Source organism: Protomyctophum parallelum (genome assembly GCF_964188405.1).
Source record: "Protomyctophum parallelum genome assembly, chromosome: 1".
Classification (NCBI taxonomy): Eukaryota; Metazoa; Chordata; class Actinopteri; order Myctophiformes; family Myctophidae; genus Protomyctophum; species Protomyctophum parallelum.
The window spans coordinates 64,069,307-64,092,584 of record NC_139697.1 but is presented as its reverse complement, the minus strand read 5'-3'; the positions used below and the strand labels follow the sequence as shown (position 1 = coordinate 64,092,584).

General features: G+C 41.8%; 2 protein-coding genes across 2 annotated transcripts; both read left to right on the top strand.

Annotated features, from left to right (window-relative positions):
- Positions 1–5,744: 5,744 nt before the first annotated feature.
- On the top strand, positions 5,745–13,668 carry serpinf2a (serpin peptidase inhibitor, clade F (alpha-2 antiplasmin, pigment epithelium derived factor), member 2a). Its single transcript, XM_083758423.1, has 9 exons — positions 5,745–5,794; positions 7,518–7,586; positions 8,100–8,349; positions 9,334–9,477; positions 9,749–9,791; positions 10,384–10,529; positions 10,623–10,765; positions 11,631–11,835; positions 13,077–13,668. Exons 2-9 carry the CDS (start codon positions 7,533–7,535, stop codon positions 13,400–13,402), a joined length of 1,311 nt encoding a protein of 436 aa, XP_083614549.1. The 5' UTR covers positions 5,745–5,794; positions 7,518–7,532; the 3' UTR covers positions 13,403–13,668.
- A 1,529-nt stretch (positions 13,669–15,197) lies between these two features.
- serpinf1 (serpin peptidase inhibitor, clade F (alpha-2 antiplasmin, pigment epithelium derived factor), member 1) lies at positions 15,198–23,038 on the top strand. The gene is made up of 8 exons (XM_083780551.1): positions 15,198–15,326; positions 17,831–17,891; positions 18,240–18,432; positions 19,006–19,161; positions 20,664–20,867; positions 20,988–21,127; positions 21,679–21,889; positions 22,312–23,038. Exons 2-8 carry the CDS (start codon positions 17,832–17,834, stop codon positions 22,560–22,562), a joined length of 1,215 nt encoding a protein of 404 aa, XP_083636677.1. The 5' UTR covers positions 15,198–15,326; position 17,831; the 3' UTR covers positions 22,563–23,038.
- Positions 23,039–23,278: the final 240 nt, after the last annotated feature.

The window sequence follows — 23,278 nt, the reverse complement described above, 5'->3', positions numbered from 1 at the left end:
TCTATCATGACACCATTTTCATTTAAAATTGCACTGACATGTTTACTTTGGAGTTTCTTCTTATGTAAATGTACAAGACACTGCATAGCTAGAAGCATCTGTGTCACCCATGCCTGCCTGTAGGCGGAGGCCCTGGGAGTCATCATTTAATTTGCCAAATGTGTGTGTGTGTGTGTGTGTGTGTGTGTGTGTGTGTGTGTGTGTGTGTGTGTGTGTGTGTGTGTGTGTGTGTGTGTGTGTGTGTGTGTGTGTGTGTGTGTGTGTGTGTGCGGTTTTAATGCACGTAACTCGAGAACCGTTTGCCCCACCGACTTCAAATTCGACCCACGTGTTCCACAGGGAGTGCATTACCCGGAGTCGGTGGCATGCACCGTTTTCCAGAACCACCACAAAAGGCTCTGGTCAGGCTCTGCCAGTGGGCCTAATTTGGCCAAGTCCTCTCACTGGTTCCAGCCTCTGCCTACTTAACCAGTCCACTTTTCACAGTCAGTCTGCACTCTTCGGACACAGGCACATACAAAGATCTCCATGTGGGAGACAGACAGTTAAAATGGGTGCAATGACAACGGTTATTGCATACTACAGAGATCTCCATATACAGTATGGGCACAAAAGGGACACAGACAGATAGTTAAAATGGGTGCTATGACAACGGGTATTATTAGGTTCCCAAGTTGCATCGTTCCCAAGTACTGTAGGCCGGTGGCCAACGGGCACGTACAGGTCTAGTGTTCTAAATGTGATATCCAACAACAGAAATATATATAAATATGTATATATTAAAAAATGTTCAGAAAGTTTTTAAAAAATGTAAAAATTGCCGCACGACTTCGCATGGAGACAGACCTACAGACAGACAGATGACAGCCAAAAGCTAAATCAGTTGGTTGTGACGCCTCCTGGCTCCTTGACAGCTAGGTCAACCAATGACAACCACATTGTGGTACCACACACATGGCAAAACGCATGCCATATATTGCAGGCAGCTAAATGTGGAGTACACGGTTCAATACAGTGGCAGTATCATGAAATAAACATTTCTCTCTCCAAGGAATAATAATGTGTCATCACCGAGAGACAGTACAGTGGTCAAACATTTATGAACTGGACTGGTTTGAAATTGTATGGTAGCGATTCAGTGACTTTATTGAATATATTTAACCACATGAACGCTAGCATCCCTATTCTGGGGCAAATATTCGCCAAAAATAGCAGATCTACCAACTCACAACATATCACTTTGTGATGCGCTGTGAGCATGTAATAGTCTATTTTCAGTGAAGAAATTTTGTGTAGAATGGTACTATAGAACCCTGGGCTGGGGGTATGGTATAAGGTATAAGTGATTCAACTCCCAGTCGGACTAGGGACACATATGGCACCATCATCTAATAATTTTGCAAGACAAATGGCACACCAACTATGAATGAAGAAAAAATAAATGACAGACAGTAACCTTTCATTTGAGGTTGGGCCTACCATCATAATCTGACTTTCATTGCTGCGTTGCACTCTGTGTGAGGTCCTCTCGTGCTTTGCCATGTGCGTTAGCAAATGCTGGGAAAGACTGTCTACAGTATACGTCTCTGCAAGACACATTTCTGTACCTTTACTTATGAGTATGAGTATATTATGGTTATACTCATATTATTATTATTATAGTATATTATGAGTATGACCTGTTGTTTTCTCATTTATACGACTGAACTTCCTCTGCAACCAGTATAGGACTTGGGTGCTACATTTACCATTCCTGGTATTCAAAGTTACTAACTCATATGGGACAGACAGTTGGAGACACACACTGGCCGAAATATGATTGACTGTGGTATTCGCTAATGTTTTATCATGTCACAACTGACAACTCTGATCCTTTGTTGCTGTCCCCTGAACTTCACTCTTCCACACTCTCTTCTCTCCTGCATACACCTCCCTCTCTCTTTCTTGAATACTTCAATGACTTATCTTTCTTTATCCGTTCCTTTTCCTTCCCAATACGTCCCCAATACACATGCATAATTTATACCTTTCCCTCTCACTTAAATTTACAATACTAGACCTGTACGTGCCCGTCGGCCACCGGCCTACAGTACTTGGGAACGATGAAACTTGGGAACCTAATAATACCCGTTGTCATAGAACCCATTTGAACTATCTGTCTGTGTCCCCTTTGTGCCCATACTGTATATGGAGATCTCTGTAGTATGCAATACCCGTTGTCATTGCACCCATTTTAACTGTCTGTCTGTGTCCCACATGGAGATCTGTGTATGTGCCTATGTCCGAAGAGTGCAAACTGACTGTGAAAAGTGGACTGGTTAAGTAATCAATTGGCAGGTGTGAGGTTGCCATGGCAATCAATTGTCTGAGGCAGAGGCTTTGGCCTAATTAGGCCCACTGGCAGAGCCTGACCAGAGCCTTTTGTGGTGGTTCTGGAAAATGATGCATGCCACCGACTCGAGGCCGGGCACTGCCCTCCCTGTGGGGGTGTGGAACACGTGTGTCGCAGTTAGAGACGTGGCGCATTTATAGTAGGATGTACTGTTCTAGTAAAAGCTTCAGTTGCTATAGATTGGCAACCTCCATATACTTTGATGTACGACTCTGTTGCAAGCTCACGCTCACGCTGATGCATTTGAGCTTGTACTATGGTCTGTTTTAAAGACTGGACTCTGTGTGCAACAGCCTTACAGGCTACACGTAGCTGACTGTATGGAGTTCAAGGGTCAGAGTCATTATACCCTGTTGGTATTCCTGTGCTTTTGGAACGTGCAAGACAAGTTCAAGAAATGAAATAAGAGTGATGAGAGCAGAAGTGAGAGGTTTTCCAAACAAGGGCATATTAGAGCAGGTACAGAAGAGAATGAAAGGAGGAGAAGTGAGGTAGGCCTACAAAATGTTCACCATCTTGAACTCTTTTTCTGTTTGGCTTCTGATCACCTGTTTGAACCCTACAAACCCCCCCGCGCACTCAGATCAGCCAACGCAGGGAAGCTGGAAGTACCCTCACTAAAAACGCTGGGACAACGCTCCACACGTCCCAGACTCTTCTCCCTTCTGGCTCCAAAACTGTGGAATGCACTTCCCATTGCAGTCAGAACTGCAGCATCACTCCCAATCTTCCGCCGTAGTCTGAAAACCCACCTTTTCAGACTCCATCATGGCCCATAGCACTTACCCTACCCCCTTAGATAGCACTTCCGTAGACTTAGATAGCATTTGATACAGACTTATAGCATGTTATGTAGACAGCACTATAATTGCATTATATATAGTCATAGCACGCCATAGTACAGCATAGTAGTATATATGTATAGTTTCATTATATAGATATTCCACTGTTACTTTCTTAGCTTACGCATGTTTCATGATAAATGCTTTTATGTGATGTATTCCCATGCTTTTGTTCTTGCTTAATGTAAGTCGCTCTGGATTAAGAGCGTCTGCTAAATGCCTAAATTGTAAATTGTAATCACCTCTTCCGTTTTCGCCTATCCTGCATGTTTAGACAATTGACCTCAGAGTCTAAAATCTAACCTGCTAGTGACAAAGACCCTCTGTCATGGAGAGACACTGAGACAGGGAGAGAAAGTGAAAGAGAGAGAGAGGCGGGGAGGGAGAGGGGGAGGGAGAGGTGAGGTGAGGTGAGGGAGGGCAGAGAACAAAGGAAGGGAGGGAGGAAGAAGGATGGAGTTTCCTCAGAACAACAGTAGGTTGCTGAGATGATTGATTTGTCAGTGAGAATTGTGAGACTCACACACACACACACACACACACACACACACACACACACACACACACACACACACACACACACACACACACACACAGACACATGCATTTATTGCATTTATAATGAACACAGATATTTTCATTCTGAGCTTTGCAAATGATCTCTATGAACAAAGTTGATCATTATTACATCACAATGTAATGTATTGTGCATAATGAATACTATGTATTATACTAATTCATATTCACTCATTAAATGAATTAATATAGCTCATTATGCACTGAACTAATGTTATACTGTGAATCTATCCTATGCTGCCACCCTGTGGTCACTGAATTGCATACAGTACATGCAGTTGGCAAACCCAGGCTGACCTTGACCTAGCCAGGCTGTTGTTTTACAAAATAGAATGTGCATAAATGTAGGCTAATATCTTTGTATGAACAGATGAGAAGAAAGTGGTGCTTAGAAAGACTGAACTTGTGTCTATCCAGGGATAATCTCCATCAATGTACTTGGCACTGAACACTTATTTGAACCCCTATCACTGTACCCTTAATGGAAGCCCTAATGCCTAATTTATGCTCCGTCACACCATGGTGTTGCGAGCCAAAAATAGCAGACCTACAAGCAGCTTGTAGATCTAGCATCTTCGTCTAAAACCGTTGTGTACATTGAACTGTAGTTGAACCCCTAACATTGAACCCATACTTACAGTATACCTTAATAAACCTCTACCTAACCCTAACCCCCTAATAGCCTATACTCAACTCCACTCCTAGCTCTTTAGTAAACAGAGAATATATTTTCAGGTCAGGATACCACTTTTATCCAATCAGAAGAGAGAACTATGCAAGATACAGAATGATGTGAAACTGGAAGTGATGAAAACAAACAAACAACAGGCACATTTTTAAATCTCAGCTGATTAAAGGAGTCTCTCTCCTGATTGGATGAAATAGGTGACCCATATGAAAATGTATTTTCTGTTTTTACGAAAGAGCTGCAGAGATGACGGCTGTTGGAGACTGGTTACTGAACAAACACAAACGAAAAATATCACACAGCAAGGGTTCCCAAACCATTTAGGCTGTGACCCCCATATAAACATATTGCGAGGCGCTGTGAGTGTGTGAATGTGTAAAATGTGTATGAGTGCACATAAGTGTGCATGCATGCATGTGTGTGTGTGTGTGTGTGTGTGTGTGTGTGTGTGTGTGTGTGCCAAGGTCATGTGCGTAGGTGTACTGCTGGAACAAGTTAGTCTGGTAAAAATACACCCCCACAATCTCTATGTTGACTGTCTTTGAAGTCATTATGGAGTTTTCCATGGATCAAAGACTTGAATCTCTCTCTCTCTCTCTGTGTGTGTGTGTGTGTGTGTGTGTGTGTGTGTGTGTGTGTGTGTGTGTGTGTGTGTGTGTGTGTGTGTGTGTGTGTGTGTGTGTGTGTGTGTGTGTGTGTGTGTGTGTGTGTGTGTGTGTGTGTGTGTGCGTGCGTGCGTGCGAGCGTGGGCGCGCATGTGTGTGGGCACACTCACACTTTTGAAAGTTCAGGGGCCCTTTCCTAAATCAAAGTGCTCTATTTGCAACATAGCTACTATATATGGCAAGCAAATGTTATATCACTCTTTCTCTCAGTCTCCGTCGCTCTCCGAGATAACATCCACAATCTGCTGACCAGGGCCGTAAAATATTATATGATAAATGTAATATTAGATTGAATAAAAAACATGAATCATTTAATGGATATTATTTGAGCCCGGTTTTCTAATAGGCTCCTGTGTTCACTCAGGCAAACTTCTTGATACCAAATTATTATTACAGTTGAATCACCAGCGACCTCTGGGCACAACGGGTCTTAATATTTACATTTAGTCGTGAGTAACAACTGCTGTGTGTCAATCCAGAATTAAATATTAACTGGCCAACGAGCGGGATGCGAGTTTTGAGTACAGAACACAGATCGACGAGCATCGACTGTTTCCCTCTCTTTCTACCCCTCTCTGTCAAGGTTTAACCTCTCTTCTTGCTGTCCTCCACCTCCTTAGACATCGTCCAGGTGAGTTTGGACAGTGTTTTGTTTTCTCAATGAAATTACTTGACTGTATTCTATAGTATAGAGGATGAATTATAGAGGAAAGATTCACATCATGCATGAGCATTCTAGCTGCCTGTCCATCTGCGATTCTGCAAAATTCTGTCAGTATTAAGCATGGCAGAATCACGGTTGCAATTTAAATTAAATCTAAATTGAAGACCACTAAACACGCATCTGCAGACTCTAGCAGCTCTTGCTGCAGAAATAACTGTACATAGACTAGATTGACTATAGGTTATTATTTTTTGCTGTTTGTGTCTGAGAAATCTCGCTCTGCCAAACAAAACTATCTGAACTGGAGCAGTGAAACCATAACCTTTGTTCCTCTGGCAAACACTAGAATAACTAGCAATTGCCTAGAATAACAGTGGTTAAGGAAGGGAACACACTGCAAACTACCTGCTGAATAGTATGACATGTTGTTGGTGTTTTTGGTCAATTATGAATCAGAATCCAATTACTGTATGCTCAACAAATATGTGTACAAAACCCGTGCATGTGCAGCACCAGCTGTAAAGATAATTGTTTGACTTGGAGATGATTGAATCAGAATAACTCACAGAATCCCAAACGTGTATGACATGGGAAAATAAGGCCACTGTAACCACATCTACTTTAGTCCCTAATGCATATCATTATAGTGGTGTATTTTCAGTGTTGTTTTTATGAGGATTTATTGGTGTTAAAACGTTTCACTCCTTCAGAATCTTATAACTCTGCTTTCAATTTTTCTGTTTTCTATTCTCCAGTCCTTCCCGTATTCTCTCTGTCAGCTGCACAAAGGCTTCTAATTCAGTAACAATTGAGTATTGTAACACAGTATGAAACTATCAATACAGAAGAAATCCAAATTATATACACAGACTGCAAAACATTATGCAGGACATGATGCAAGTAAATATGACTAATTACTGTATATACTAATGAGTGTCACACATGACAGATGCGCAGAGCAAGTTCAGCCCAAGGCATGATAGAGGTAGTGTCAGTCCACGGGCCAGTCAGGCGCCATTGCATGGGAGGCAAAACTGGAAGTTCAGTGAAATATATTGGAGACAATGAGAGTCGGCTGGACCAGCTTGTGACCAGCTTGTGAACAAACACTATTTCTGAATGATGTGTCGAAAAGCAACACAGTAGAAAACAATGTGTGATATGTCTTTTTTAAATTCCCTGGTCCGAGAATTTTACAATGGTCGTTTAGAACTAGCGTTTATTCATAAGCTAGCTCTCATTGACTTGTATGTAGTATTATACCAAACTCTCGGCTGCAGTTTGTGTCCCTGTGCAACGAATAGTCATACATAACTGTACCTTCTTTTTAATTACCTTGGTTCAGTCAGGAAACTCAGTGCAGCTGCTGGCGGCCGACTATTGGTCGGTTTCAGCTCCAGGCTTGTTACAGTAACTGAACCAATCACATACTCACTTCAATCTCAGACCACCCTATTTAAACAAGTTTTCACTTACTACACACTGTTTATAATTTATTTTGTGCCTTATGCTGCTGCTCGCACTCCCCACCCCAGCTACCACCTTTCGAAGACCCCTAATTGGTAGGGTTGATGCAGTGTGAAGAGTACCTAAAGCACACCAAACCCAAATAAATATCTTGCTCATTTTATATTCTTTAAACTTATTTTAATGGGCTGTCCTGACTGAACTTAATGTTTGTGTGTTTCAGGCTGGTTTCTTTGAAATGAAGCTGTGTGTGCCTCTGCTCCTGTTGTGTTTATGCCGTCTGGGAACAACTGTAAGAACACTACTCCCCATACTAATATCAACCGGCCTACATTATGGCATCACCTGTGCTGCACCAGGTCTAGCTACACTACCACACCATTAATCACCTGTGCTGCACCAGGTCTAGCTACACTACCACACCATTAATCACCTGTGCTGCACCAGGTCTAGCTACACTATACCACACAGCTATGTGGTTATTGGCTACTACTAGATTTCAAGTCTATCAATACAGTATTGATAGACATACAATACAATTCATTCATCCATCCAACCATCTATCCATGCATCCTTCTATCCATAATAATTTGGTCCACAATCCTTTGTGGTATTTGTCACTGTATATTTGCATATACAGTTAATAGGAGCATTTAACCCATCCTACTTCAGAAGCAGTCGGTGCTACGAGGGCAGCATCCAGGGTGCAGTTAGGGGTTAAGTGTCTTCTACACATTGTTGGGAACCGTCCATCCATCCATCCAGCATAAGCTCTCTTTTGTCTCGCTCTGCATTTTACATCCAGGATGATGACCCCCCTAATGCTACAAGTGCTGCATCTGAGCTGGAGGAGGAGGAGGAGGAGGAGGTGAAAGAGGAAGAGCAGGGGTGTGAAGGAGATCAGGTGTTCGGCATGCGGGCACGCCAGGCAGTAGGGGGTGCCATCGAGCGTTTGGGTCTGCAACTGTTGAAGAAGCTGCCGGTCGGACCACAGCAACCTAACATCATTATATCCCCTCTCAGTGTGGCCTTCGCTCTGGCACAGCTCACCCTAGGTCTGTGTGTATTGTTGCTTGGGAGTGGGCAGGCCTGTATGTGTGGGTGGGTGTGTGTCAGTGTGTTCAGGTTTTGTGCACAACACGACAGAACAAAGTTGTCTCATGGGTCATGGCAATCATTTACTATTTTATGAAACTTGTGTTGACCACAATTTCCTTGATTGTGGTTGCCAAAATCTTGGCATGTATGTGCTTTACGTTCTGGGCAGTACAAGTAGGGACATTCTAGTTACACCTTGGGAGTTGGGATAGGTTCCGAATCTGCTTGTTAAAATGCTGATGAACTTTAGTAGAATCTTCAGTTATACAGCTACCTGGCCAAGTCAAATTGTCTAAATATGTTTTATTCTAGATAGTATTGCGTATATGTCCGCCTTCTGTTGACAGCACTCTGACATTTCTGCTGTGCTAGTCTAGACATTAGACAACCTCTGTCAAGGGTATTTCCACAGCCCAAATTATACCCGAACAATTTGGGCAATTTCACTTTGCCCAAATTATACCGGAACAATTTGTTATAATGGTAGAATTTACTTTGTCAGTTTTGTCTGTCTTGTCTGTGGTTTTGAGACTCGGTTCACCCTACATCTAGGACTTATATAATGCTCAAAGTTTAACATCACTTTAAAACACTTTAAACCTAGTGACCTATGGAGCGAACATTCAGCGAAAACAGCGGCAAAAACCACGGTTGAGAGTTAGTTTCCAAAGGCTAATAAACGTCTTGAATTTGGGGGAAAACAGGCTTCTTCATTGTCTGCATAATTCTAATAGTCAGTGCCTATGTGCAAGTTGAGATCAATTGCTCCATCCAGTGAGGAGAACCATGCGGGGACAGAGTGTGACTGACCTTCCTTAATGTATGATAGGATTCAAGTATTTAAATCAAACCACATGGGTCTACATTGGTCTATTTCAATGAAACGCCTGTGATGGAGGTGCACACATGATGAATATCTGTAACTGTGAATTCTGCTTCAGGTGCTCAAAATGCAACAGAAACACTGCTGCTACAGTCTCTTCATGCCCACAACCTACCTTGTTACCATCACATCCTGGGGGGCCTGCAACGTCATCTCAGTAACACCACACTAGAAGTGGCTACACGCATGTACCTGCAACCAGGTGTGTGGGGGTGTATGTTTGTATACTATACGTCTGCTTAAGTATAGTGTGTAGGTCAGTACGCACGCGCGTGCATGCGTGCGTGCGTGTGCGTGCACCCTCTTGCATGAACAAAACATTAAAAAAGCAATAATGGAAACTAAAACAGAAGAAAACTGAAATGAATAGACATAAACATTATTAGACATTATGTGTATACATGCACCCTCTTCATACAAATATTGCACATTTATCTTACTCATGCCTCTATCTCTATCCCTCTTCTCCTCAGGGTTTAATGTGAAGCTTTCCTTTATCGAAGACTCGCTTGCCAGGTACCGACAAAAGAGGGAAAAAATAGTTTATTTTAATTAATCAAACAGTGAAAGCTATGATGATAAATATATCAATTTTATTATTCAAATAGACCAGTCATTCTCAACTGGTCATTCTCAACTGTAGCCCACTGCCTGCTGTTGGGCAGTGGGCTACTGAGGAGTTGCCCAAATAGTTTAAACTACAAATTCAAATATATAGATACATTTTGTGATACATGTTAGTATTCTTTATATATTTCACTTCGTTGTTTTGTATTCGTTACTGGCAGAAACACATTTGACATAATTTGCCAGTAACCTCTGAATCTTGCAAATAGCCATATTGATTGATTGATTGAATGCTTTATTAGACAGAAATATAAACGGCATGAGGTAGGCTTACAGTCAGACATTTAAGCTATTGTTTCCATTGCGGTCCTTTGTATTCAATTCATCAACATAGCATAAAAATAACATCAAAATACAGTACATGCCGATGCCATTATGTTTATGACATTGAAAATTGTAAATTCATTCAACTCACTCAACGATTCATGCACCTTTTTGTTGGTTTGAGGTTGTGAGAGGATATTGTCTTGGTTTCCCTCAGATACAGATCAGAGCCCGCCCCCCTTACCTCTGTAGAGGAAGTCAACCAATGGGTGGAGAATGCCACCAAAGGCCACATTGCCAACTTCTTGCCAAACCTTCCACATGATGTAGTCCTTATGCTCATCAATGCAGTATACTTCAAAGGTATAATAATTATTATAATAACCTAATTATAATATACTTTGGCAATTCCACTGTTTGTAATGACTCCCCTGTGTCTGCCGCTGTTGTTGACAGGTGAATGGGAGTCCCGTTTTGACCCGCAGGCCACCTCCAAAGGAGTGTTCTATTTGGACAACCAGAAGTCTGTGTCCGTAGACATGATGAAGTCAGGCAATTACCCTCTACGGTTACTGCATGATGCACAACTAAAGGCTCAGGTACAGTAGATGCATTTTGATCCCAAGTGACACACACACATACACACACACACACACACACACACACACACACACACACACACCATCATATCATCATTCACATTACATCGACATTGGTGACTTATGAAATTGTGACATTGGCACAGATCATTTGAACTGCATTGTTTGATACATGTACTTGTTTGTATAAACATTGAGTGGGTAAAATTACTGTTATGACTGGATTGCACTGAGCTGTACTATGTGTGTATGTGTTGATAATGTTTAGATGAGGTGTAAAGCTGTTGGCATTGGATGGCAGAATATATTACTTGTAACAATGTTACATACTGTTCTTCACGCCATGATCAAGTACTAATAATACTTACACTGTCTGATGCAGTACAGCATTAGCCAGATTGTTGGAGTGAATTCACGCTAGTACATCATAGGTGGCAGCCAGTGAGGCCAAGAGCATTTTTCCGGGTGCTTCAAATGCCACTAAGCAACTTTCATTGAAATAAATACCTGGGGACGGGCCAGTTCGCCCTCTACATATTATTTTAACTCTATGGGTGAGGCTGAAAATTGGAATGGCTAATTACATTTTCTTGGTGTTACCAAGAAAATTAAGGCCAGCATGAAACCAGACTTAACGCTGGTTATTTCCATCTATGAGCTCAACTCTCTCTTTGTGGTGTGTTGGAAATGACAATCCAGGTGTCCGTCAGGAGACTCTGTTGTTAATCTGTTTATTGAACGAGCCGAGCGGCCATTGTGTGCATCCATCATTATGCATCTTCAACGGCACAAAAGACAGTGAGCCAGTAATGAACGGGATCTCTCTATTAGCATGTTATGTTTTTGTCTTTTCTTGGGTTTCTAGATTGCATGTTTCCCTTTCAAAGGCAACACCAGTTTCCTGGTTGTAATGCCTTTGCCAGGACGAGGGAATGTCTCATCTGTGCTTCCCAAGTTGAACATCTCTGAGGTGTACAGACGCCTGCCTCAGGAGAGAGCCATGCACGTCAGCCTGCCCAAGTTTAAACTGCAGTACCGACAGGAGCTACAGGAGGCACTCACTAGCATGGGTAAGACCACGTGCCTCACTAACATGATGAGGGGACATGTTTTAGAACAGTGGTGTTCAGGGGCCCTCAGGGTTCCTTGAGCGGGTCCTTGAAATTAAATAGTTTGAGAACCACTGTTTTAGAAGGTAGGGCAATACAGAGGTGGAAAGGGGGAAGGGGGGTTGTGTGTTTGTATGTTTTATGTGGTCATTTGTGTACATGTGAATATATTTAAAACTGCTAAATAAAAATTATAATAATTGCAGTCGCAACATATTAAAAAGAAATGTGTGTGTGAAGACAGATGACCAGACTCTCCTGTCTCTGCCTTCCTTCGCTCTTCACTCTCCTAGTATCTCATGATGACCCTCTCTCTAGAAATGCTGCCCTTTACCACTCTTCTACCCCTAGATACAGTTTATCACTCAGCACTTAGGTTTATCACTGGTGAAAGCTACAGCACTCACCATTGCACCCTCTATGATAGAATAGGTTGGTTGTCCCTCTCTGAGAGGAGAACCAGGCACTGGCACCAGTTTATTTTTAAAGCTAATGATGGGAAGTTACCACCCTACATCACGTTGCTGCTAAACTGGAAAAGAAATACTGACCGATTCAAGTGAATGGCTTACACTAGAGGTCCCATCTGTGCAGTCTGAACTGGGAAAATCTGCTTTCTGCTTCGATGCCCCTACTACATGGAACACTCTACAGCTCTACAGCAAACACAGAAAATTGGTACCCCAATATCATATGGTCAATTTAATAACCTGCTTCTGAACCTCCCTACCTCAATATGTAACTGTTTTTGAGTGGTGCAACCACTCCAAGGAACAGCAATGTCCGTGTGTACCTAACTATGTGGCCATGAGCACGAGAATGACTATTAGAACCAGTAGAAGCGCTGTTTGCCAGAAACAGAGAGAGAGATAGTGCTGCATGTGCTGCACTGATGCCTGCTAATGAGAGAGAGAGAGAGAGAGAGAGAGAGGGGAGGGGGGAGAGGGGAGTTGCACCACTCAGTTCATACGGGTGTGATTTTAACTTGTGTTTTGTTTCACTGTCTATATATTATGTCTCTATGCCTTACGTGTAGACTTGATTTGTGTTTTATATCTGTCTTAAATTGTTTTATATATATATGTGATCTCTTCAGCATTGCAAATGAGGGGGAACATCAATGCTCTTGTCGAGAATAAATAAAGGTTTCAATCAATCAATCAATCAAACTTCTTCTTTGTTATTTTCCCCTGTCCTCTTAGGTCTGGGATCTCTGTTTTCTGGACCAGACCTCTCTGGGATCTCAGACCTTCCCCTGAGGGTGACAAGTGTCCGTCACGCCAGCGAAATGGAGCTGAGTGAGGATGGGGTCGAGGCATCCGCGGTCACTGCAGTCAGCACCTCACGCTCCATTTCCATGAGCTTCTCCCTCAACTCTCCTTTCCTCTTTGCGGTCATTGACGAGGCCTCCATGACCCCCCTCTTCCTGGGCATGGTTACAAACCCCGCCCCAGACGATGCCCCGATGCCCCAAGACGATCCGTTAGCCAACAGCACCCAGAGTGATGAACCCGGTATAGATTCGTAAACAATTGGAACAGACGTAAATAACGAACAATGGTGACAATGTGATTAGCAAGGGTGGCCTGGGAGATACCAGCACACAATCATAGGATGGCGAGGACAGTCTCCAGCAGACATGTCTCAGAAATGAAGGTGGACATGGAGCAGACAGCAACCCCATCTGAAAATCAATGGTCTCACTCCCGCAGCATCATAGAGAATTCGAATGCGCACAGCTCCAAGAGTGAGATTGTTATAATAACACTTTAAGGTGTTAATTATAATGTACACACATCCTGAGCGAGCATATATCATCCTGAGAAATCATGAGTACTATGTTGTATGACTGTGTTCGGAACAAAATATTATAGCGTCTCTGTTGTATTATACAAGTGATGTAAAAATGCTTGGGTTGAATGCATTCTACTGTAGATAAACAATTCACAACACAGCTATCATTGTCACAGTGTATTGTAATGCATGTATTTGTTCTTAGATTAATATTGAGTAGTTGATGATATTAATTTATAATTTGCTTAGCCCTATAACTTTATTGCTTGCAATTGTTACCCCTACACTTGTGCAATGTTGAATGTATTTTTGCTTCAATTTTTATCCAGCATGCAAACCTACGTGAAGTAAAAATGTATTAGGCCTACAATACCAATAATATTTAGACATGGCATGTGTTGAGAATAATTTATATTATTTTATATTATGTTTTTAAACTTGCCTAATTTCCCTTTCATGATTGCTCACAAAAAGCCAAATAAAATAAGACTAAATATTATATTTGTGCAATTGCCTGAATTATATAATATATTTGCTAAAGTGTAGGGAACCTCCGAGTTGTATAAACCCAATAGCACAGAATCTTAGATAATGTCAAACCCAAACACTGTGAAATAGCACGGATTGGAAATTCCGTACATACAATACTAACTAGTGAAAGAAAGCCACGCCACTCAAAACAGTATAGGATTTTTGTATTTTCTAGGCGTGTATGTACGGAATTGCCAATCCGTGCAGCTATTTCACCGTGTTTGGGTGCAGAGATCGGGCTGTTTTGAGCTAGAGGGTATGCGCGTCAAACCTGGAAGTTTTGCAGGAATATTAATGAGTGGCAAAAAACTATAGCTACTTTCTAACCTTGACAACGCATATGCATCCAAACAGAAAGGTCCTATCTGATTGCATTAAACAATGTTAAACTCACTTTGGATGTTGCTTTGCCACTCGATGTGCCATTCACTTTAAGCAAAATAAAATGTGATAGAATAAAATAAATAGGCCTACTATAGATTCTGATAAAATCTGATTGACGTCTGTGGCAGCCATGGGGCCCTCACTTCACACGTGCATTTTTTGTTTTGTACAATATAATAATACCTTATGGTGCATAGCGTATAGCGTTAGATATGCACCTGATCGGACAGGACAACATGTTTTTTTATGCCTACAAATGTAAACAGAAGTGGTGTTTACATTGTGTAGCCTACACTCTCCGAGTTGCAGTCACAAAATGCAGTAGCTGAGCAAACGCAACGCGCGTTTTTTATTTTTTATTAGCACATCTTTATAACAGTCATGACATACATTACAATACAAAACAATTAAGACAAACAAACACAAACAACAAAGTTATTAATAGAGCCAGGGGGGAATTACAAACAGAAAACATTAAAGAACAAAGTGAACAACAAAGCAACAGCTATAGTTCTCTCAGCTTTCTAAACGCAACGCGCGTTACTCCAGTCTCCAGGAGGCAGAGCGCACAAATGCACGTCAGAGAGGGGCGGGAGGAATGGAATCCATGCTAGTCGACCCCGCTGTGTTTTCCTCCCTCCTGTTCACTCCACTAGAACCCCAACCCAGGCAGGCAGGCAGCACTATAACTGAGCTGACAGTGGAGTCGACCGTGGCGTGGATACGGCTGTTCAAGCTGAAAGGTGAGTGCTGCCTTTACGCATCTTTACCTTTTCGCATCGCGTACGTGTTGCATTTGTTTAATAACAGGAAACCCTTTTTTGTACTAATATTTATTTATTTTAGGTGATTTTAAACTGTTTTGTAAAGTATCCAATAGGCCTATATATTGCCTTTTGAATAACGTTAGTTCTCTGGACATAATTCGTTCACGAGGTATGTGTGTTTCCAGTGCGTCATGTTGCAATGAAAGAGTTTTGAGTCAAATAAGCCTCCATCAATTCAAGCAGAATGGCATACCTATTATTTTAGGTAAAAATGTCTGTCATTGATTTAGCGTGTCTTAAAAAAGGAAAGACAAGAGGGGGGATAAACAGATAGGGGTTGGTGTGCAGGCCGTCAATATACAATAACTGTATATTTTCTTTAACGTGCATTGATTCATCATACTAATAATGCTACAGAGTCTTTCCAGTCCTCCACACAACTTCTTTCTCAGAAAAGACAACCCAATCCATCTACTTTCCATTCTCGTGTAGGCTACCACTGCCAGAGACACAATTTTGACAAATCTTTTCCACAAGCTACACAAGGCTTACACAATAGTTCCATTTTCTCACTTAGAAACTGGCACTACAATTTTACAATTACAATTTAGGCATTTAACAGAATCCAGAGCGATTTACATTAGGCAAGAACAAAAAAGCATGGGAATACATCACATATATAAAATGCATTTATCATGAAACATGCGTGAGCTAAGAATGTAACTAGAACATATCTTCATAATGACACTATACATATAAACTATACATATTTACTATACTATACTAATCTTTTCCACAAGCTACACAAGGCTTACATAATAGTTCCATTTTCTCACTTAGAAACTGGCACTACTACTAACAGTAGACAATATTCTTTAAACTTTCTATTTCAATTCTTGTGCCATACAACTTTCCCTTTTTATGTATTCATGTGAAAGCCTTTGACAGCTTAGAATAAATAAATATGACCAATTTCTCCAGATTTCAATCGCCCCTGCACCCCACCTTTGGGCCCCGATCCAGATTTGGGAAAAGAAAAACACTCGTCTGATATCAAAGAGACTTGCAGCCAATTTCAATGCATACCAAAACATGGTTGGGCATTTTGGGACACGGTTGAGCATGATTTTACATGTGCTACTCAACCTTCTTGGCTGTTTCTGCAATCTGGCATCAATCAGTGTAATGTGACATGAAGTGTAATGATAATGATCTCATTGACAAATAGACAGGTATTTAAAAAATAACCATACAGCTCTAAAAGTCTCTCTTTAGGGTTAAATGGTAAAGTTCGACAGAGAACCAGTAGCCAAGATTAATCTGTCTTAAGTATTCAAAAACATTGATTAGTAGGCTACATATTATAATTAATACATACAGCATAATTCATAACTTGGTAATCCTACTATTTGATATATCCCCTCTGCACACAAGACCCATATTCTTCTGACAGATGGACCATCATTTGCGGTGTGAGAAAATGTTGCATGTGGATTAGAGGCATTCAGATGCAGACACACAGGGCCAGAGTTAGAGTAATGGTTTGACTGCCAAAGATTTTAGGCTGGACCTGTCTGAAGCCTATGGAATGTTCCTGTGAAGCCATCCAGTCCTGTGTGAAACATATTTTTGAGCCAAAACTGGGGGTTTCGTTTGGCACGCTAAGAGTGAAATAGTGATGTTTGAACTTGTAGACGATCGGGGCAAAGTAGAATGCTATTGCTATCCAATGTCAAAACTTGTTTCTTGCCCTTGATCTTTTGGGTTGTCATTTAACCAATGTATCAGTAATTTCATATATATAATAAATGTATCATGTATTTTTAAACCCAATTTAGCAAGGAAAGGGCAATTGAGTTTGAGTTGACTGAGAGGATTGAAAGAAATGTATGAGATCATCATTTTAACTGTATATCCTTATTTGGGAGATAATAAGCACATACACAGAGGATTTCACTTTTTTAATCAAAGCCTTGACCTGCTTCAGAGCAGCAGGGACAAAGACTGATGCTGTGGTTTTGGACGTCTACCTCTGGGGAAAGATGAGCATCTGGGTTTACCATCAAACATCTGGAGCGGAAAAAGATGAGGAGATAAAATGGCTGAGACAGGAGAAAGGAACAGAGAAAGGTTTTGGTGGTTTGTGGTCTGAGGTGCACATGATCTTTTGTTTGTTTTTTTATTCTTCAACTCAACCAGACAAGGCCAATGAAAACCAGATGTGTATATTAGTGCATAAGAAAGTGTGTGTGTATGTGCGTGTGTGTGTGTGTGTGTGTGTGTGTGTGTGTGTGTGTGTGTGTGTGTGTGTGTGTGTGTGTGCGTGCGTGCGTGCGTGCGTGCGTGCGTGCGTGCGTGCATGCGTGCGTGTGTGTATGTGTGTGTGTGAGTGAGAGAGAAAGAGAGAAACATTAGGAGGGAGCATTTTAGTGTACGAAGACAAACATCTGTATTTCATTATCACACTTTTTGTGTTACAGGATGAAGCACACAACCTTTATGCTGTTTCTGGCAGCGCTCTTAGCCTTTTCTCAAGCGCAGGTGATGAGACCGTGTTGTTAAATTTGTTCCACAACTGTGTATATTTGTCATCAATATGTTATAGTGCTCAGTTTCCTTGTACCTATTATCTGGGTGGTCGTTCTGCTTGACTTTTCTCCATGTTGACTTTACTTTTACAGTTTTCTCTCTTCTGTTTGTTTCTCTGTTAGTTTTATGCCCCCCCCCCCCCCCCTTGGGATACTGGGATAGGCACAATAAGCCATTGGCTTCAGCCTAAACCCTCTACAAAAAAAAAGTGTAAAAAAAACACAACGAAATGAATATATGTAATGTGATGTTTTCTTTTTCTTTTTTATGACCAACATAAAACTGAACTGAACTGAACAGTCAGACACGGAGGAGACAGGAGCAGCCGAGGAGGAGCACGTTGACCTCTTCACAACACCTAGAACAAAGATGGGTGCCGCCACCTCAGATTTTGGCTACAACCTGTTTCGTGCCATGACCAATAGTAACCCTACAGCCAACGTGTTCCTGTCCCCCATCAGCATCTCTGCAGCACTTTCACAGCTCTCTCTGGGTTGGTATCTGAGGCCGATTCTACAAATGCCTTCTAAATGAGTAGTTCTCAAACGTTTTCGTGCTAAGGACACCCCAAAATTATATGTATTTGGCTGTGGGCCCCTATCTGTGATGGCTTTGTGACATGGACCCCCCAGAAGAGAAGATTTCAAAAAAATTAAACACTTTCAACAATTTTACAAGCTCGCAGTGTGGCAAGTGACTCGCTACAGTATGTGAGCTTGTATACAGTATTTTTGAGAACCAGTGTTCTATATACTAAGAGTTCTCTGAAAAACCTATGTTGCTATATACAGGTATATAGCTAAAATCTAAAATGACACATGCTTTCCCGGTTTTAAAAGGTTAATCGCATGCGCGCGCGCGCACACACACACACACACACACACACACACACACACACACACACACACACACACACACACACACACACACACACACACACACACACACACACACACACACACACACACACAACCACACAATTAGGAAGAGTGTTATCACTATGTGGTTTACAAATCTCATAATATTTAGTCTAATCTAAAATCTGCCCTAATCTCCCCCCACCCAGGAGCAACTGAGCGTGGCCAGAGGCACTTGTACAGGGCTCTGAGGTACCACACCCTGCAAGACCCTCAGCTGCACAACACTCTGAAAGAGCTCCTGGGCTCTGTCAGATCCCCTGGAAAGGGCCTCAGCTTTGCTGCACGCATCTACCTGGCTCGCAGTGAGTATATTGACTCTATATACTGTATGTAAACACTGGTTACAAATACAACAAAATGGACCATTATGGGTCAATTTGAGCCATGTGATTTCAACGAAATCTTAGCTACTCTGTTATTCTTTCTTCCTTTTAATGTTTGGTCTTTTTGAGGGCCACTAGTCGCTCCTATGCAGAGCTTTGTGTGTATGTGTGTCTGTCTGTCTGTCCGTTTGAGCACGGAATGTGATGTATAATGATGTATGATGATGTATGATGATAAGAGCGACCCTCACTTCACACAAGTGTGATTTCTTTTATCTCTAAGAATAGCAATCTTTGTCCGTCTCGCCGTCCATCCACCACTTTGGTTCCAAACGCAGATATTGACACGCAGTGACAAAAATAGCAAAACAGCAGAATCTGTGAGCAGCGCTGCCCTAAACTTGTTGTTGTTAGTAGGAATAAACAGAAGCACCCATGATGAAAGGGGAGGAACACTTTTGCCAAATGAGTTTCCAGATTGTGGTTCTTGGGACACCAGCATTTCAGTATGCAGCTGATTTGCATATGACACATTTGCTATATGCTCTCCTTCAACATTAACACATTGGCATCTGGTAGGGTCCAGTATACTGTACCTGGGAACTGGGGACAGAAGATGCCTGCCAAAATCCACAGACACATAAACAACAATTAGTTTAGTTCTAAATTGCTTCTAAATTGTTCCAGCATGTTTGTGCTGGAGGGCGGAACCCCACTGCTGTGCTATTCATTCCCTTTGTTTTGTGATTCAAATATCCCAAGTAAAATGACAGAAAAGTCATGTTTTTTCATGATGTTCATTATTCAAACAGGCCAAACAACTCTTAATGTAATAAATGTGCATGAGAATCTCTTTAAACAGCACAGATTGGCAATTCCGTACATACAATACTAGTGAAAGCCACGCCACTCAAAACAGTAGTCGTGTAATAAGTACGGATTTTTGTGTTTTCTAGGCGTGTATGTACGGAATTGCCAAACCGTGCTATTTCACCGTGTTTGGGTGAGATCGGGCTGGTTTGATGTATAGAGGGTATGCGTGTGACATCATCATCAAACCTGGAAGTTATGCAGGAATGCTTACTGAGTGGCAAAAAACTACTATCTGGCCTTGACAACCCATGCATCCAAACAGAAAAGTCCTATCTGATTGCATTAAACAATGTTAAGCTCACTTTGGATGTTGCTTTGCCACTCGATTTGCCACTCGATGTGCCATTCACTTTAAGCATGCGCATACCCTCTATTTTTGTTCCCATACTTTATTTATTTATTCATGACCAAACCACACACCCTTAATGAAGATTGGGGTAGGCCTACTACTGGCAAGAATTTCAATCTATTCTCACCCCTACAAGAAAGGAAATAAATCCCACTATACCTCTGGAAATCTGCAATTCTCCTATCCACTGCATGCCTCATGCCAGTGTGCCTGCACCAATACAGGGCCCTTCGTTTCTTTATGTTCTGTCTCACTGTAGGGGTGCGTCAGAAACAGGAATTCTTTGGCCTGGTGGAGACACAGTATGGCGTTCGACCTAAGTCTCTCATGGGCGGTGCCAAGGATACAAAGGACGTCAACGATTGGGTTAAACAGGAGACAGGTGGGAAGGTGGACCGCTTCCTGACAAAGCCTCTACCTCGTACCGTAGGGGTGAATCCAGTAGGCGCTGCCTACTTCAAAGGTAAGTCTAAAAAGGTAAATGTCCATATTGTTGACAATATTACCATGTAAGCTGCTATAAAGTTTTACCTTTCTACAAATATACAGGTCTGTATTGTCAATACTGTCAATCTGTGTTTAGGGAAGTGGATGACTCGGTTTGGTCAGAGCGGAGCCATGGAAGCCTTCCAGCTCGATGGTGAGGGTCCCGCCCGCATTCCCATGATGCAACAGGACAACTACCCAATTAAAATGGGAATTGACCCAGACCTGGGTTGCACAGTGAGTATTTTCTATTTGAATGAACGGCCAAGGGCTGACGCTGACAATTCACCTAATTACAGTGTAACTTACTTGCACTGCATATGTACTATGTAGCTATATGAATGTAAAACAGGTGCTGCTGAAAAAGAATATAATTTTCTCACTAAAGCCATTCCCTCAATTTATCGAGGCGTTTTTTGCCTTTATTGATAGGGTACAGTAATTAGACAGGAAAGCGGGAGAGAGATGGGGAGTGACATGCAGCAAAGGCCGTCGGGTTCGGGAGTCGAACCCGCGGTACGCCGTCCAAGTGGCTTGGTAGCCTAGGTGCCCAGACGGTTAAGCTAAGGCCAAGATGTTTATACCATAAATCTGGTGTACCTATTTTGGGCAATTTTTCAAAATGTTTCAAGAAAAATAATAATATAAATTATTATTATTAGATAATAATTTTAAAAGTAAAAATGGTGTTGTATCGTGTAGATCTTCTATTTTGCTAATTGTTATACAACAAAGTATATAGATATGAAGTGGTTAAAGCCCACATTGACCACAATCTCTGCACACAGATCGCTCAGATTCAGATGCAGGATGATGTCAGCATGTTCGTGTTCCTTCCTGATGATGTCACTCGGAACATGACCCTGATGGAGGAGAGCCTGACGGCCGAATTCGTCCAGGACCTCTCCCTGAACCTACACCCAGCGCACGTGTCCCTCACTCTGCCTGTCCTAAAATTCAGTTACTCCACAGATCTGCTGCCCTTGCTCACTGACCTGGGTGAGTGGACAATAAGAAAACATTTTCTTTCTCTGTTTTTCCCTCTCCTTTTCTCTCATAGATAAAATACACTGATGCACACACATTAAAATGTCCACGGGATCCAGCATAGAGTAGATACTCTTCACAATAGTACGAGAGGACTAAAAAGCAGTCAAGTGAGCCATGCATTTAAACACTTAAACATTGACCCCTGAGGGGTCTATCCTTGCCCCCCTTCTTTGTCCCCTCTGCACCAAAATATGTCACAATGTGATGTGTTGTGTGCTTGTAGATTGTCTATTTTTGTTATAATGACCAGAATGGGGATTCTATGGTTCTAGTGGTTATTTGTCACCCAAATTCAACAATCCTACGTTATGTCCTCGACACTGTTACTTCTCCCTACCTTTTGTCCACCTTTCTCCTCCTTCCATCTCCAGGTCTTGCTGATTGGCTGGCAGAGACGAACTTGGACAAGATATCAGCCCAACCGCTAAAGGTCAGCAGTGTCAATCACAAGGTCGCAATGGAGATGGCCCCTGAGGGAACGCAGTATCCTAGCACCACGGCACTGCCCAGCCCCATCTCCTACCGCGTGGATCGACCCTTCCTCTACCTGGTCAGGGATGAGCCCTCGGGGGCTCTGCTCTTCATTGGTAAGGTGGTCAGCCCCAAAGACCTGAGGAAATAGGCACCACACACACACACACACACACACACACACACACACACACACTCTTAGCAGGTCCTAGGAGGGAAAACGGCTGTTTGCTTTTGTGTAATGAGTGCATGTACTAGTAAATGGATGTGCAGCTAGGAGACATTTGACTTTGTATTAAAAGGCCAATTAGTATTTAGACTTTATTTAACTCTCAAAACTGACAGCCCCTGGAACGGTTTGGACATTTTATGTGAGAAGAATTTGAAGTTTTCATGTTGAAACAAAATGAGTCTGATCATGTTTATCTGATGGACGTCTCAAAGGTACTTTGTACTCAACAGAAGGAACATCATTATTATTTTATTTTCTTAAATCAAAAGTTGTCAAACATGATAGTTCTAAAGTAAATGTACCACGTTCTTTGTCATTGTCATCCAGTGAGGACAAAAAATAAGAATGAATGTAAACATATAAAACAGTGGAACAATAAACTAATAAAAATGAACACACAACACAATAGTGATTGTGGTCGTGATTTAAAGTTTGTGAACCTTTTAGAATTCTCTATGTCTGCATAAATGTGACCCAAAAGATCAGATTAACAACGGTAGGTAAAGAGAACCCAATTAAACAAAGAGTCATACATATTACAGTTGGTGGTGTTCTATTTATCGAAGATAATCCAATATTACACTTTAACTGGCAAAAGTATATGTGTAAACCTCTATGACTACTAGTAAGGCAAA

Coding starts and splice junctions, on each gene's coding strand:
- serpinf1 (XM_083780551.1), top strand. CDS start 17,832: ATGAAGCACACAACCTTTATGCTGTTTCTGGCAGCGCTCTTAGCCTTT. Junction 17,892..18,239: donor TAGCCTTTTCTCAAGCGCAG/GTGATGAGACCG, acceptor TGAACTGAACAG/TCAGACACGGAGGAGACAGG. Junction 21,890..22,311: donor GCCCTTGCTCACTGACCTGG/GTGAGTGGACAA, acceptor TTCCATCTCCAG/GTCTTGCTGATTGGCTGGCA.
- serpinf2a (XM_083758423.1), top strand. CDS start 7,533: ATGAAGCTGTGTGTGCCTCTGCTCCTGTTGTGTTTATGCCGTCTGGGA. Junction 8,350..9,333: donor TCTGGCACAGCTCACCCTAG/GTCTGTGTGTAT, acceptor ATTCTGCTTCAG/GTGCTCAAAATGCAACAGAA. Junction 10,530..10,622: donor CAATGCAGTATACTTCAAAG/GTATAATAATTA, acceptor TGTTGTTGACAG/GTGAATGGGAGTCCCGTTTT.